General features: G+C 29.0%; 1 protein-coding gene across 1 annotated transcript; it reads right to left on the bottom strand.

The window, feature by feature from the left end:
• Positions 1 to 1,241: 1,241 nt before the first annotated feature.
• On the bottom strand, positions 1,242 to 8,110 carry LOC127240647 (nuclear transport factor 2-like). Its single transcript, XM_051259442.1, has 8 exons — positions 7,903 to 8,110; positions 6,943 to 7,140; positions 4,053 to 4,350; positions 3,536 to 3,979; positions 3,257 to 3,378; positions 3,100 to 3,165; positions 2,203 to 2,266; positions 1,242 to 1,928 (listed from the first exon to the last, which is right to left on the bottom strand). The coding sequence occupies exons 2-8, from the start codon at positions 7,126 to 7,128 to the stop codon at positions 1,675 to 1,677; spliced, it is 1,434 nt and encodes a 477-aa protein (XP_051115399.1). The 5' UTR covers positions 7,129 to 7,140; positions 7,903 to 8,110; the 3' UTR covers positions 1,242 to 1,674.
• Positions 8,111 to 18,531: the final 10,421 nt, after the last annotated feature.

The raw sequence follows: 18,531 nt of genomic DNA, 5'->3' as shown, positions 1-18,531 counted from the left end.
TAAACTGATTTTTTTAAATCGGTACCCATGGTGATTAGTGTAGAATTTATATATATATTTATATTAATTATATAATTTATAAAATATATTAACTTAATTATTTTTTAACTTAATCAGCATGTTAATAAAATCAGCATCCAATCCAAACCCTTATTTTTCTAAATAATCATATTATCATAAATTTGTTTTATTATTTTATTATTATTATATAAATATACTATTATTTTTTACACTAATAGTAACAACGTCAACAAAATTTTTAATTTATATTTTTTACCAAGTATTAATATAATATTATATATTCTTTAAATCTAGCGTCCAATAGATTAATATTTAAAATATAAATAAATAAATAGTATAAAATTTTTTCAAACGGGACAGAGATAAATATTTAAAATATAAATAAATAAATGGGACAAAGATTTTTCAAAATTGTGCATAATTCTCCTAAAATCCCTAATTTGCAAATTATTTTCCTTCTTAGTCTATGTTTATATATTTGTTCTTTTTAACTCTTTATTTATTCTTCATAATTTTTCATTTATAATTTTATACATTTTTATCTATAAACTTCCAATTTTGTCCTCAAGAGTATTTTATTTATAATTCTATATACCTATTATAATCCAAAATCCTTATTCATGTAAACAATATTAATTTTATTATTTCTTTTTTCGCAAACCGACGACGAGAGGTACTAAATATTCGAATTACATATTTATTAACTTATTTATATCTTATTCAATTTAAGATTAATATTCTTTATAAATACTTTGTATTAAGATTTAATATTTGTGAATATTTAAATATATATGAAATTTATTTGTAAATATTTATATATAAAATTAACTTACTTATTATTTAACAATATTTGCAAAATTGTGTGTCAGATACTTTATTCGATCAAAATTAATACTTTCTTATAAATATTTTGTATTATTATTCAAGGGTTAAAAATATATTTTTTTTTTATAATTATTTATTTTCCATATTGTTGTCTATCTATTTATTTATTTATTTTTTAATGGTAAAAAAATAAAATTATATGGTAAAAATTAAGGAGAATATAAAAATTAAAAAAAAGATGAAGTTAATAATAATAAAAAAAAGATCAATAAGAATATTGTAGAAATTTTAAGTGAATAAAAAATTAAAAAAAATAAATTAATAAAAATAGAGAGTAAAAAAGAAAAATTTAATGTATAAAGAGTAAATAGAAAATTGAATTTAGAATTAGAGAGTTTAGTGAAAATTATCCTAAATATATACTCCAAAGAAAATGACAACAAAACAAATAAAGAATATTTGCAATTATAATAATAAGAAGACGACCATGAAGAAGCAGACGGGACATTAATAAGATTGAGCAGATAAAATTCCGCTGAGCTGAACTGAGCTGCCTTCTAAAAATATTACAGAAAAATATGTTAGAAAGAATCGACCCTTTTGTACTGCTCTCTCTCTCTCTCTCTCTCTCTCTCTCTCTCTCTCTCTCTCTCTCTCTCTCTCTAAAAGCTCAGCTCATTGTTTTTCAAACCCAATAAACAATAGAAATAGAAATAAAAATATATAAGGATGAACTGAATACAAGTAACTTTCCCCCATCCATTACCAAAACCAAATTGTCAAAAAAATAATAATGACCTCAACTGCATCATCTATCTGATAGTTCTACTATGTCGACGAAGGAGGAGGAGCAGCAGCCGCAGCCGCAGCCGGCGCCATTTGATTGGGGCGACGACTGCCCCGACCCCTTCCTTGTTGATACCCTTCCCCGCGACCGCCACTGAAGTTTCCACGACCTCTGAAACTGTCATTTCTCACATATGTTGTCCGGCTGTTGTTGTTGTTGAAGTTTCCACGACCCCTGAAGTTTTCATTGCGGAAACCTCCACGTGGAGGGGCAAATCGACCTCTCCCACTCCCGACTGCACAGAAATATGATGCGTAAGCAAACTGAAATCAATCACATAATTGTTCAAAATACATCACATCCTAAGCCACTTTTACTGTTGCATATAGGAGCATAGAGCACTAAACAAAACTACTAATCGGCCCGACTTTGGCATGTATTTCTCAATGGCACTAACAGGTAAGGACCAGCATACTAACCCCCTAGTTCAGAAATGGAAACCATCTTCGAGAACCAGGATATAGTGTACCTAGTGGAAATATTCAAATAAATTTAAGTCCCAAACTCACCTCGAGTAGTGGTTTTCTTTATCTCCGCATAGGCTTGACGATCCCCAATTGTGATGGGAGAAGCCTAAAAATTAAATAAATTGTCATCATGAGAAAAAATATAAATTCATAATTAAACATCAGAAAGACAATTGTGTTTCATTTAAACATCAGCAATCTGAGTAAATAACATATTACAGAAGCTCTCAATTATGCCCGGGTAAAAATGCAAGCTACAAGGGAGAGCACAAGCACGCATATTTCAGTAGGTCCTAATTAACAATCCACTGCTAAAAGGTAAATACAGCATCAGCCAATGTGCTACAAACTACAAGGCAATTGTGTTTCTTTTACTTGGAAAGGAAGGCTATGAAAAATGGTTTATTTACCTGCAATTTGCTCTTGCAAGATTGCAGTGTAATAAGATCGAAAGGCACGCAGAACAAGGATTCAGCCACTAAACAACATGTAAATACTTCTATACCTATTATTTATTATATATATATATATATATAAAAATCCTTGATCATTCCGATCAAAAAAACAAAAAAACTACATGTAAAATACATTCTCACAAGCAAAGGTATAGAACCATAACATAATATTGGACTGGAGTTCAAACTAAGGAGCTCTTCGAAGTTATAACGAGAATGACTAACTCTACAGCTTTACCAATTATCACAACAAAGCAGCTGTTGAAAGAAAATACTAAATGCCAGTAATGGAAGACAAATACTATACCAAACAAAAAGCATGTGCGTGAGCAGTATTTCAGCACTTTAAGAAACTATGTGCATAACTTTCGTGACATGGAGGCAGCGATCAATATATAATCTAGAGTTCGGATGCAGTAAGAAAGACAGCCAAACAAACAGAGGGGAAAAGAAAAAAGGGGAAAGAAATCTTAAGAGCACAGACCTTAATTGCATTTTCCATGGAGCTGAAATCTTGAAACTCAACAAAGCCAAAACAGAACCCTTGTAGCTGTAAAAAGGGATGGAAGTTAAAATCAGTATTAAAAGATGTTACGTAAATACAAAAATGCAGTATGAATATGTTGTGTGATTAGGCCAACCTTGTTACTTCTAACTTGGATCCCATTTGGCTTAATAGGTCCAAATTTCTTGAACACAGCTTCAAGCTGAGCAACTGTTGCATTTAGAGGCAAGCTCCGGATGTATATGGAGTGACCCTCAGCTGTAAGCAATTAATCACATAAGAGAAAATAAGATCCATGTAATAATACTCAAGAAAAATTTTAGACAGACTTTATATCTTGGAGACCTTCAACACTATGTGTTTTCATTTTTTTTTTACCTTCTATATAAATGATATAAGCAACAGAAGTCTATACCTTCCTCCTGAGCATCATTAATTTCTGGGTCACTAACAGGAGGTTGGTTCACTGATGTTTCAGAAACCAAGGTCTCCTGAGGTGGATTAACGGATTGCTTCACAGTCTTTGTAGCAGGTACTCTTGCCATGCTGGTAGGAACATACATTTTGGTGGGTCCTTTCTTGGCTTGTGAACTAAGAATTGATGCATATGATTTCTTTTGGGTATCCTCCTGAGATGTTGTGGTGGCTGATTCTTCTTCTGTTGCTGCGGGATGGTTTTCACTTACATGAGGTTGGTTTTCACTTAAATGAGGTTCTGCCTCCACCACTATATCCCTATGGTGACTTTCTGGCCTATCATTTGTCACTTGGTTATTTTCCTTCTCAGCATTCACAGTTTCCTCCACTTGAGGAGGAAGTGCAAAGTCGGGTTGGGGAGGATCAACCACCTCAGCAGGCTCTGAAAGCAAAATGAAGATTATAAATAAGTGTCATCAGCCACATAAGATGTTAAAAAAATAAACAAATCCAACCTTCATCTAGTGCCATTGTGCTTGATGGTACGTCATCAACTTCAACAGCCGCCCCTGCACTTGCGGTTGGTTCACTTCCCTCCTCATACCTGAAAACATCGTTTAGAACATAGTACCCTTTATCTTGAGGGGCAAGAAAAAATGTCTGTGCAAATTTCCTTCTAACGTTGTCCTTTCCAGTCAAGCACCCAGTAACAAGAACAATAACTCCCTCCTTAAAAGAATCCTGAGCATCAGCAGTCTTTATCTCTGCCTTGTAGTTCTTGTAGTCCAAGGAGCATATTATATCATTTATACTCTGGTCCAGTCAGAAAATAGATAAAAATGTCGTCAATTGTTGCATTCGCATCAAATGCTAAATTTGTGAGTTAATGGGATTAAGAGTGAGGGCATAATTTCAAACAGGAACTGTTCAGGTGGATGAATCACAAGTTCAACAAAGATTAAGGTCAATGCTCTGGGAAAAGGTGATTAAAAACTGATGCATTAATTCTCCCTTTTTCTGGTGTAGCACCAGGCAAGCCAGTCAGGGCAAATATCACACTAGAAATCTGAGTCTTTGGTGATACATAACATCGTGTTTCTGACTAAAAAAGACGAGATGTTGAAAATTTTACAATTTTTGGCGTTTACACATATTCCCATTAATACCAACAATTGGATGGACCCTGCAAGCAAAGTTTATCTCCGCCAAGGGTGTCACACCCCGTCTTGGAGATGTTGTGACAATTTAGTGGGATTACTGCTACATCAAAGCCATTATACTAAACAAATATGTATTTCACTTTCAAACCAAAGATTTCACACTTTGATGACATTCAAATAAAGTGCAACAAAACAAACCAAGTAAATTCCAACAATAATCTTCCAAATATTTACACCAACCCCAGAAGTCAGTATTTTTATATTGTTCTACTTCACCTGCATGCACTTGATCTAACTAAATGAGCACAACCCTAAATAGTTGAATAATTGCACATGTAAAAGGGCTTTTCAAACATGCGGTTTTATGCAAAAACACGTGAGGGCAGCTGTATGAATATCCAAGCATACGCGCAATAATTTGACGAACAAAGACAACTTTATTTACAAATAATAGGGTATGGTTCGAAACACATTTCAATAGTGTGTGAAATAATTCCAAAAAACATTGCTTTATGCTCTTCTCCTATAGCCCGCTTATGCATTTATCTTAAATGGCAAGGAAGATCCAAAACAATCACTAGCTAATTTACTGGCACAGACAATCACAGCTTACAATCTAGAAACAAAAATCAAAGAAGGAACTTGCATTAGAATCCTATATGCCAGGAACACTACTGGAGTTCCAATTCCACCTTATAACTGAATATTTCAATTCCTTTAAAATTGATTTCATAATTTCAGAAGTAGTTCACTGCCTTAATGTGTTAAAGTAATCTATCAGTGATTGCATGGGATTCTCAATTTGTTATTACTACTCCACTCCAATATTTCCTAAACCAAAATGGAAAGTCAACCTAAAACCCATTAGAGATGAAGACCATAGGGATTTGAGAAACTCACCACATGGCTTAATCTCACTGTATTAGAATTATCTGGATTGTGGGGGCATTTGCAAAGAATGCTCTGTGATGAGAGAATAATGGCATCATGGGTTGATTCAAGGAAAACACGTTGCTACTAAACCAACAAGAATGAAGATAGGGGAAGATGAGGTAGTTTATGGCTTGACTTGCAATGGATTGGTTAGGCCGCCTATTCTTCTATTTACTTTATTACTATTATTATTTTAGATCCAATAGGGGTGGGCCATACAGGGGGAGCCAGCCCGGTTTCTGATCAGATACTATACAATAGCAGGCAATGTAACCAATCCTATCTTGGCCTTGCTGGCTATTGCGGACTTGACCAGACTTATTCACCTTCCTTGTAATATTAACTGTTTTTTCCATTCTTAGTTTATTGGCAGGTCTAGACAATGCTGGGTCTATGATTAAATAAAAGAGCTGTTAAGGTTAGCTAGGTATCAGTACTTGAGGATGAATAAAGTTTTACGGTTAGGGTTATTCCAGAAACCTATCTTGTGTCTTGAGCGACACCTATTGCTCTGGATACTGGATAGGGTGGTTTATATTCTTCCTATCAATTGTGATCAGTAACACTGCTATGTTCTATGAAGCATTGGATATATATTTATCAGTAAAAATGTTTCTCTACACATACCGATAAATATAAATACCCTTTATCACATACAAATTCTGCACCCTAAAATTACAAATCCAGAAATTAAATGAACTGAAAACACTAAGCAAGAGCATGTTATCACAGTATCACGCCATGTCACTCTAAGCACCCATGCACATAACATTGGTATATCTTAAGCTTAACTATTATTCTACTTGATTCTGTGCATAGAGATTACAAATGAATGTAAAGTGTAATGTAAGAGAAGCTTAGAATATTCGTAGTATTCTGGACAAATGAGTACCATAGAACCCCAGAGGATTTTAGAAGATGAACTTAATCTCTAGTATTACATCCATAGCCACCTATTGCTGAGGAGGTAGAATGGTATAACTAAAATAATTATTTATACGATAGTGCTAAAAGATTTTTTAATTATTACAGTATAGCACCAAATAAAAGGAGTAAAAATCTGCAGAATAGATGAACAAAGTCATGTACATACAACTAGCTGCACATGCATAAACCATGCAGAAATCTGTGAGACAATTACAGGTCATGTTCTTTCTAAAGTAAGATAAACTAGGAAAGATTTTCAAGACAAAATGGATAAATGCTATAAATACAGTAAGGTAAATTCTACTCAGTAATAAACGTATAAATGAATAAGGAAACAACCATATCATGTACAAAATTGAACCCCAGAAGTCTAAATATAACTTACATTCATAGTGGTCACAGTCGTCATAAGACCATTTGAGTCTGGTCGACTCAACACACTATTGTCCTGGTAAAACCGATATACCAGCTCAGGAGAGTGATGCAGTATATGATAATACTGCTCCACAAAAGCATTTCCAACCACTTGAGGAGTGGGAGCTGCAGCAGGATTCGCAGTTGGCATGGCCATTCCGACAGAGAGCTAATAAACAACTCAAGTTAGAATACAATCCCTTAAGAACTCCTTCATAAACACTCCAAGAGATATTGTACAAAAATGCCCCCAATAAATGTGAATTTCCGTGGAGCATTGTCCCCATATATAAAAACCAAAAGAAAAAGAAGAAAGGAAGACATCACAATCTCACCCACACAAGTTGGCAGTTTCTGGTATCAAAAAAGTCTAATTAAAAATTGACAAGAAAACAGAACCCTACTAACCTCCAAATCAACCCTAATCCAGATATCCAAAAATAAGGATCATCGTTTAGCCAGCCAAAAAAAAAAAAACCGAAATGCTTATCATGGACTAAAAAATAGCAAAGATCACAGTTTTTTTTTTTACTTTTCCTAGAAACCCTAATCACATAATTCTGTACCATACGATAAACCCTCAGAATTCCCCGCAGGTATGCGAAAACCTAAATTCGAACAATGAACGATAAAACATACACACAATGATGTTTTCAGTGGTTCAGCCAACAGATCTAACGCTAATTGAACTCAACCACGAAACCCACGAACCAAAACCAACAACAAACAAAGACAATCACGAAAAAAAAAAAAAAAAAAAAAAAAAAAAACCCATCATGTAGACCATAGAATTTCGACCAATCGAAAGAAGTGAAGCACAAGGTTCACATTCGTCAGGATCGCCGCGCGCGGGCACAAACACTAATCCGAGTAATATTAAATCGAACAAACTTAAGTGATCCGATTAATGACGAAGTAAGTCGATTATTACCTGATTGCAGGAAGTTAGCTAGGGATGGAAGCGGGAGAGGAGAGAGACAGCAAGCAATGCGAGGCGAGGCGAGGCGGGGCGGGGAGATCTTGGAGAGAGAGCGTGTGATGTGAGAGAATCGGGTCGGCGTCGAGAATAAAATTGCAGTGTAGTTTTGCGTTGTGTTGAAGACGAAAGACTGAGAGAGGTAAGGGGTTGGGGTCTTTGTTTCTAAGTCCTCTGGATTTAGATTTGGATTTGAATTTCTTAATTATAAAGATTTGAAATCAAATAATTAAACCGAATATAATATTTTAAATATAAAATTTGTTTTTAATGTCTCATATGAGAAATTACGGAAAAAAAATAAAATATATTATATTCCTTTTGTTTCGGTTATCATTTTTTATTTTTGTATGTTTCAATTTCGTTACTATTGTACTATGTATAAGATAATAAATATCATTTCAACTTAATTACACTATAAACTAATAAAGGGTATTTTTGTCTTTTTTATTATAATCCAATATAATACTATTCTCTCCGTCCCACATACTGTGTTTACTACACCGTAGAGACGGTATTTTAGGAGGGGTGTAATTAATAGATAATTAAGAATATATTGGTGAAAATAATTATCCTATAATATAAATAATTATAAATTAAGATTAAGATAACTAATTAGTTTATTTAAAATTAAAAAATTTAAAATGAGATTAAAGTGTGTAATCATTTTCCAAAGAAGGAAAGTGACATGGTACGTAGGACGGACAGAAACGCAACGTGGATATGATATGTGGGACGGAGGGAATAATATTTAAAAATCTACGACACCCTTCCAATGAGACATGGCGTAATAAATTATCTATTTTTTCACTTTTTTTTAGTAATGAAAGTTTTTTTTTAAATTTTTTAAATAATAAATTTGAATAATTAATTAAATTTTATTATAATAACAAATAATCTAACAAAATACATATTTATTGAGATAATAATTAACAAAAATATAGATAAAATTAAGTCTCGTATTTATATATATCTAAAAGATTAAGTCAAAATCGTCTCAACAAAAATTATTATGAGATTTTCATCCAACGTAGGTTCGGAAGCCTTTTCAAATAATGGGATTATTGATTAGATATATGTAGTTCGACCCGAGTAACAAAATTTTTAGGTTTGTTTTCTTGATTTTTATTTTTTTTTAAATATGTAGTTTTCGTTGGATGATTTAATGATAATTGAGCATATTTATATGTTTTTCTTAAAAATTCTTATATTTTATTTTATTATTGTGAACTTTCTACTTTTGGTTTGGACAACGTCGTAATTTTCTTTTTTCTTTTTTTACCTTCAAGGGTTTTCAAGTTAAATTTTTTTTAACGTATTTTATTTATGTATATAATTTGTTATCGTTGAAAGAGAGTTAAAGATTTTCCACATGAAAAAATATTATTATCTTTTTTATTTATTATTTATGCATATAATTTCTTATCATTTTTTTTACATAGTGAAAATTTTATAGTAAATTTGTTTTCTTTGACTAATAAATTTTACACTTAATTATACTAAACTTTTTAGTAATTAATTTTTTTATCTATACTATGATGCAAAAAAAAAAATTTAAAAAAACAAAGAGAAAAAAAGAATGAAAAGAAAAAAATAAAAATAAAAATAAAAGAGAAAGAAGAGAGATAGGAAAAAGGAAAAAAAAATAGATTAGGTATATAGTACTTCTTCTTTTTTGTTTGTTTATTTTATTTTATTATGTATAATAATATTATTAAATTAATTTTACTTTTGATCAATTCTTTTTTATTCTTATTATATATTTATTTATTAATTTATTTAATTTCAAGTATAATATTTTGATACTTTGTTATTATTGTATATGTATATTTTAAAATTATCTATTATGCTATTCTTATTTTTTACTAATAAAATATTTTTCATTCTTATTATTTAAGTATTTACTATTTTATTTAGTTTCGAGTATAATATTATAATATTTCATTATTATTGTATATATATTTTTTAAAATTATTTATTGTATTATTCTTATTTTTTATTAATAAAATATTTTTCTTATTCTTATTGAGTATTTATTTTTTCTAATTGATTCGATTTTGATTATTATACTATAGTATATTTTTCTGTTTAAATTTGTAGTCTTTTGATTTAAAAGAAAATTTAAAGAAATCATAAAAAAATTATGGTAAATTTTAATATATATATTTTATTACTTTTATTTTTATTATCTATTTATTTTTTAATTATATATTATGTTATTTTTATTTTTTATTAATTAATTTTTTATTCATTCTTATTTAATATGTCGTTTTTAATTTATTTGATTTTGAATATTATATTAAATATTTTTTTTTCTAATTTTTTAGATTATATTTAAATTTCGACTATTTCATTTAAAAGAATATTAAAGAAATTCATAAAGAAAATTAAGATAAATTTTAGTAATTTATAAAAATTACTAAATTTTAATTTTAGTACTTTCACTTTTATTTTGTATATATTCTTTTATTTATTTTTTGTTATTTTTATTTTTTTACTAATCAATTCTTATTTATTTTTATTCTATATGTATTTTTTCTAATTAATTTGGTTTACAATATTACTATTTTAATTCTTTTTTTTTTGTTGAAAAATTGAAATTATATTTAAAGTTGGATCTTTTGTTTTTATTTAATATGAATTGTTAATAAATATTTTTAATCTAATTTATATTTGATTTCATTTGAAATATGAATTTTGTAATTTATAATTTTTATTATTTAATATTCTGCAATATTTAGTTTTACTTTTGTTAGTGTATTTATTTATTTTTATTTTTTTTTGTTGATATGTTATTTGAAAAAATTGCTATAGTGGCGATTAAAAAACAAAGAAAACGCCGTAAGAAAATCTAGATTTTTTTTCATCGATAGATATAAATTTATTTTAAAATTTATTGTAATGTTTTATTTAATAAGATTGTAAATAAATATTTTAAATTTAATTTAGGTTTGAATTTAAAATGGTATATAAATTTTATTTGATTTATAATTTACTTACTTGATATTATTTGTTTGTTTTTCTTTTCATTAATATATATATATATATTATTTAGTATGTCGTTTGAATATTTTTTTCAACTGAAGGCTAACAACCCCGTATATAAATAATGATAAATTTCTTTCAAATTTATTTTGATTTTTAATTTAAGAGTGATTATAATAATTATTTTTTATCTCTATTGTCTTTGAGTTTAAATTAAAACATATATTTATGAATCTTTAACTAGCTTACTTAATATTTTTTATTTGTTTAGTTGCTATATTTTTTATTTTTGTTTATTTTTTATATAAATTAATTTTGGCTATTTTCACACAAATTTTTATAGTTAAAATAAAATTTATTATTTAAAATATAAAATTAAATTAATATCACAATTTTTATAATTACTCACGCTATTCAACCAAGAACAGGCCTCGAAATTCCTCGATGATCATCTCCGGCTATGGCTCTTTAAGGAAGACGAGCGCAGGCTGGTGGTTCAGTTTGCATTGGAAAAAGCCGACGAATTGATTAGCTTGTTGGCGGACGTCGATTCAAGATGGGATTCCGTCGAGATTCCGTGTGATGTGTCAGTAAAACACGGCCATGATTTTAGCGATGACTGAATTCTATAAAGGTGTTGGAGACTCTCGTTTGCGGGCATGTGATTAATGACTGTGTTTTCCTAATAATTTGAATTTTTAGGTGAGACGGTTGTTTAGCATCCGATATGGTATCAGAGTGGTCTCAAAACATTTTTTAATATAATAAATTTTAATAAATTATTATTATTATATATAAAATAAAATAAAATTTAAAAAGAATAAAACCATAAATTACTTTGATATATAGATATATAAAGTACTATGAATTTTGATAGAGATTAACATTGTTGTATAGTAAAAAAAAAAGTAAATTGTAAATCTTTGTGTTTTACTATAAATGTATAAAATACGACTCATTTTTCATTTATATTTATTTTACTTTTTGGATTGTAATAGAAATATTCTTATTATATCTTTTAGTAAAAAAAAAAAAATGGTACTTTTTATTAAATAAAAGAATATTATAATTATTTTACACAATTTTTATGACAAAAATATAATTAAATTTATTCTCATTTTCTTTTTTAGTCAATTCGTTAAATTTATCTTATTACTATTTTTACAAAGTTAACAAATCAACATTTAATTATTATCCTTCATTAATACGTATTTACAATCAATACGATTAACTTTATTACATTTTTTTTTCTGCATTTACTTTAATTTTTGACTAAATTTTTAAAAATACACCAAGTAGCTATCACTTTCTCAACAAAATATTCAATTTTTCTTAATCTCGGACCCAAATAAACTAATTTTAGTAGACAGAGAAAGTATATCAATATAGTGGGTTTAAGCCTTATGTGGGTTCCAACATTTGGAAAAAAAAAAAAAAAAAAACCTAAGTAAAAATGCCTCCTCATTTTCATAAATACAGTAACTTATTTTAAATATGTTATTATTTTTTTAGGGTAAACTGTTTTTTCAGTCCCGTAACTGGACTCACTTATCATTTTAGTCTCGTAAGTGAAGCCTGTCGCAAACTAGTCCCATAAGTGAAAAATTTTCGCTATTTTAGTCCTCCGGCGCCGGAGATGCCCGCGTGGCTCGCCGGAGGTGACGTGTCCGCCAGGTGTCGCTGACCTGGCGGACACGTGGATTTTTTATTTTATTTTTTATTTTTTCTAAATTTTTTTTAAAACTTATTTTTAATTTATTTTAAATTTTATTTGTATTTTTTATTTTTTTATTTGATCCAATTAAAAAAACTTAACAAAATAAAAATAAAAAATAAAAAATCCACGTGTCCGCCAGGTCAGCGACACCTGGCGGACACGTCACCTCCGGCGAGCCACGCAGGCGTCTCCGGCGCCGGAGGACTAAAACAACGAAAATTTTCTCACTTATAGGACTAGTTTGCGACATGCTCCACTTACATGACTAAAATGATAAAGGAGTCCAACTACGGGACTAAAAAAAAGTTTACCTATTTTTTAAAAATATCTAAAAATATTATATATATATATATATATATAAAATAAAAATAGATATATATTCTATTCTAACTAACAAAAGCCTAAAAAATTCGTAAACACCAGAGAACACAGCCAATGAATTCAATTATGATGAGCAATGAATTCAATTACATTACATAAAGATTTTAATCGAAAACAATAGTTACTTCGAAAGTATTGCCTTCAAAGGTTCATGGAAAAATACAAATCGATGCCGATCAAAATACATTTACCGCCGGCTTAATCATCCTCCGTGGGTAACTCGTAACGACATGAAGGCAACAAGGACAAATATTTTTATTAGTATCTTATATTAATATATTAACATTTGTAATAAAAAAAAAAAAAAATCATACAAAAATAAAATATTTTTAATGTCGTGAAACCATGCACATCTCAGCATGCTCTCGTCGCCCCTACAAACAAGGGTGTGTCAGCGTCATAGGACATTCAATCTCGACGGCATTCCATTTCGAGCCATTACTCAATGACCTAATTGCTCTACAAGCTTTTACTAATGCAAAATTGACGACCATCAGGCGGGTGATACTCGCAGAGGTGCCAATGGTTCAGCTGAGCACCGACAAATGTTGAGGCATATTTGCGGTTGAATAGTTAATCCTTCTTAATCTTGGCATAGGCCACCGATATTTCTCAATCTCTGTCCTGCCCTAAATATGTTCTCGAAGGGAATGAATCCTTGGAAACAAGCCATTCTTCTATCATTGGTTTTATTAAGAACTTGAATGTGATCGTGAATCCGGATTCTTCAGTAGTCGTGTACGAGTTATTGTCGATTTCGGGTTCGTCGTCGTCGAAGATTATGTGCTGACAGATACATTCTTCTTCTGCCATGTTGAGGATTCGAAGAACTTGAATGTCGAGTATATATAGAGAGAGGGAGAGTGTGGCCGGCCGAGGATATCGTGTTATTTGATTTGTGGATTTTAAGGAAATCTTTTCTAACTTTGAGATTTTTATTTTTATTTTTCAAATCTACCTGAAAACTCACGATTTTCTTTAATTAGTAGATTGTTTATTTAATAAGTGTATCCGACTTTAATATATCAATGAAATTATCAGATATTTGTGCAATCGATATTATCTATATGTATTTATAATATGATGTACTCTCTCCATTAATATATATTTTATATTTTATTAATTATCTATGTCATTTTTAATTGAAAAAAAATTAATAGTTTTTTATTCAATCTTTATATCAATTTTTATCATTTATTATATCCAATACTAAAATTGATTATATATATACTATCAAATTTGAATTTTTCGGTATATATATTTTTAATCAATATGTAATTAATATTTAATGTCTCACATTTAGTCTTATTCATACATATAAGCCCTTTTGAAAAAACTACAACACCTAAGGATTATTTTTGCTAAAGTTTTATAATTATGAGACCATTTTATGATAAGAGGTTCACCGAATGAAAATTTATTTTTCTTAATTATATATATTATACAAAATAGAATATAACAAAAAAAAAAAAGAATGATATCGTGGGCCCATCAATCGTTATATAATAGCGGTCCATTAATCGACTCGCAATATAAATTTCATTTCCTTCTCAATTCTCGATCAAAATTCATTCTGTGTTTTAATATTAATTCGAGTTCCTCAAATCTTGAGCATGGCCGACGAACATCAATATTGTTTACATCAGAGTGTACGTTAGGAATCTACAACCTTCTTCGGCACGTGTGATCAATATGGTTGTTTTGGCTGTGATTTGAAATCAATTTGAAATTAAATATTAATTTTAGTTTTAGATGGTATAAAATACTACTTTTTGTCATTTAAATTTATATTTATTTTACTTTTAAGATTGTTATAGTAAAAAGATATACTCACTACTTAGGAACTCAGTATTTTAGGTAACATTGATTAAATTAGTAATTTATTAATATATTTTATATTTTGTCATATGATCCTTTTATATGTGAAATGAAATATATTTTATGTTTTGTCAGATAAGCCTTTTATTTAGAACACAGTATTCTATATAGTATAGATTAATAACTTATTAATAATAAATTATTATATTATTTTATTATTTTCATATGATTATTGTTGTTAATATTTTAAATATTCTTAGTATTATATTTCAGTAAAATATATTCCCTCCTCCATTGCTAATCTCTCTATTTAATTTTTGCATGTTAATATTATATCAAAACGTATTACAAATTAAGAAGAGGAAAAAAAGACAAATATTTTTATTAGTGTCTTATGCTAATATATTAACATTTGTAAAAAAAATTATACAAATATAAAGATATTTTTAATATCGTGAAACCATGCACATCTCAACATTCTCTCGTCGCCCATACAAACGAGAGTGTGTCAGTGTCATAGGACATTGAATCTCGACGGCGTTCCATCTCGAACCCTTACTCAATGACTTAATTGCTCTATGAGCTTTTACTAAGGCTAAAGTGACCACCATCAGGCGGTGATACTCGCAGAGGTTCCAATGGTTCAGTTGAGCACCGACAAATGTTGAGGCATATCTGCGGTTGAATAATTGATTCTTCTTAATCTTGACATAAGCCACCGATATCTCCCAATTGGTGTCCTTTCCTAAATATCTTCTCAGGGGAAATGAATCATCGGAAACAAGCCATTCTTCTGCAATGTGTTTGATTAAGAACTTGAATGTGATCGTGAATCTGGATTCTTCAGTAGTTGTGTACGAGTTATTGTCGATCTCGGGTTCATCGAAGATTATGTACTTACTCATACATTCTTCTTCTGCCATGTTAAGGATTCGAAAAAACTTGAATGTCGATTGATTATTGAAATTGGGAAAAAAATTTGATGGAGTAGGAATGAAATTGAGAAGAAAAAATTGGTTGAAAGTGCTTCGAATCGTGTATATATAGAGAGACAAAGGGGGAAAGCTTGGTGGGCCGAGGATATCTGTAATATGATTTGTGGATTTTAAGGATCTATTTCCTAACTTTGATATTATTGTTTTCAAATCTATATCTGAAACGATTTTCTTTAATTAGTAAATTGTTTGTTTAATAAGTGTACCCGACTTTAACATATCAATGAAGAATATATTATCAGATATTGGTGTCAATCCATGTTATCTATACATATTTTATATTTTATTACTACAAAAAAAAAATAGTATATTTGTAACGAAATTCCGTTCCTAAAGTTCACGTAGCTAAAGTAATTTCATTCCTAATTCCGTCTCTAATATCATTAGTAACGAAAAAAGTGGATTTAAAAACGAAAAAATTTTGTTACAAAATTGATATTTTTTTTTTTTGTAGTGTATTAATTTTATTGATGATTTTTAATTGAAAAAATTTAACTAACTTTTGATTCAATCTCTATGATTAATTTGTAATATTTATTATATCAAATGTTATAATTAATTATATATATATTTTTATTCATTATCAAATATATAATGCCTTACGTTTATTCTTATTCAATCCTTTTGAAAAAAACTAGTTTTCGTGTTCTTTTGTGCATTTATCACATATTTTTACCTTATATTATATTAAAATATATTTTACATTCAAAATATCAAATCAACATCCATTTATATCATATCAACACTATCAAAAAATTGGTTTTTTTGTAGCGGTCAAAAATTCGTAACAAAAGCTCAATTTTCGTGCAAAAAAAATTTTTATGTCGACTTTGTTACAGATTTTAACCGCTTCGAAAAATTGTGGTACAAAAAGTCATTGTTACGGAAAAATCTGAAACAAATAAGAGGCGGTGAACGTCCTTAATAAACACATTTTAATTGTATTTGTTACGTTTTCTTATATGCAACAAAAAGTGCAACTATATTTTTGTCACGAAATATATCTGCAACAAAAAATATGATACAAATATGATGATTTTGCCAGAGAACTTATTGTGATGGAATATTGCCGTAACAAAAAATGCGGAACAAAAATGAACCTCATGTCAGTGAGCTATTTGTTACGAAATTTGTCAGTAACAAAAAATGTCACAAAAGTAAAAATATGATGTGAGTTTGTTTGAGGGTTTGGATTTTGAGTTGGGATTTAAATAGTAAAAATTTTGAATTTGAATAGTTGTATGATGTGATATAAATATGTGTTGATGTGATGTTTTGAATGTAAAATTGATTTTTAGTATAATATAAAAAAAATAAAAATTAAAAATTAGGTGTTTGATTTGATATTTTTTTTGGAGAAAAAAATGGGATGAATGGTGTATTTAAAACCCAATCCCCAAAACAAACACACCCCTCATGTTAGAGAATTCTTTGCTGCGAATATGTTTGTAACAAAAAATGCGCTATAAAAGTATCAGTGCAAACGTCATTTCACTGTGAAACTCTTTTTGTTTTGAAAATTGTCCATAACAAAAAATATGATACAATAGACATATCTGTGTCAAATATAGCTTTTATCACCACAAAAGAAAATGCAAACCAACGACGTTCATATACACGTCAAAAGTAGAAACATAACCGTCACTAGTACTTTGAAATATCCCCAACTATGATTGTAACGTAGATCATCATAACGGCTAACTAATATATAATCTCCAAAGTAAAAACATAATACATAAGATCAATTTAGCACAAAAAAAGGTGCAATCTTTACGCTGAGGTAAGAAGGACTACTTCAGACATCAAAGCTCGTCAATTAAGAATCAGAAAGACAAGAAGTTAGGGACGGCGAACTAACTGTAACGAGAGCCAATATATAAAAATTTATTACTACAATTGAAATCATTTAGGTGACGTTTGGTACAGAGAATGAAATTGTAAAGAAATGAGAATAGAAAATGGTATTGGAAAGAAATAGAATTAAATAGAGAATGAGAATTAATTATCTTATTTGGTAAAATAGAGAATTTAGTTGAAAAATGTAAAAAAAATAAAATAAATTGAGCTATATGAATAGATCAAACAAGAATAAATGATTAACCGGATTAAAAGGAAAAAAGTTTTAACGAATGAAAATCCATAAAAAATATTTTTGGTGACTTTTTTTAAAAAAAATAAATTATAAATTATATACGATGTTTTTTAAAATTATATTTTATTACAATTTCTTAAAAAATCATAAAAATTAAATATTTTAACAAGAAATCAAATTTGATTTTTGTAAAATTAAAATAATATAATTTTTAAAAAAATATAAAAGTTAAATTGTACAAAAAAGAAAAAAATTAAAAATAAAATATACTGCAAACACACCATTAGTTTCCAAATGAATTAAACTATTAAAAAAACATGCACAACCTTATATATCGAGTCGATGTTATCTCCGTCGAGTACCTCACCAAATATCTTCACTCTGGCATTTGTTGGGAGCGTAAGTGGGGTCTCAGGGACCGTAACAACTGTGATAAATACTTTGACGATGGCTAGGGTACCTATATAAATACGAAAAACCTATACTAGTTACATCCAAGAAGAATGATATATGACATGCAAACTTGTAATTGATATACGAAATTAAACGACATATCCAGACATATAAATAAATCAAGAATATGGTAGCATGATACT

Source organism: Andrographis paniculata, unplaced genomic scaffold (genome assembly GCF_009805555.1).
Source record: "Andrographis paniculata isolate CXL003 unplaced genomic scaffold, ASM980555v1 Contig79END, whole genome shotgun sequence".
Lineage (NCBI taxonomy): Eukaryota > Viridiplantae > Streptophyta > Magnoliopsida > Lamiales > Acanthaceae > Andrographis > Andrographis paniculata.
This window is presented reverse-complemented; position numbering and strand designations above follow the sequence as displayed.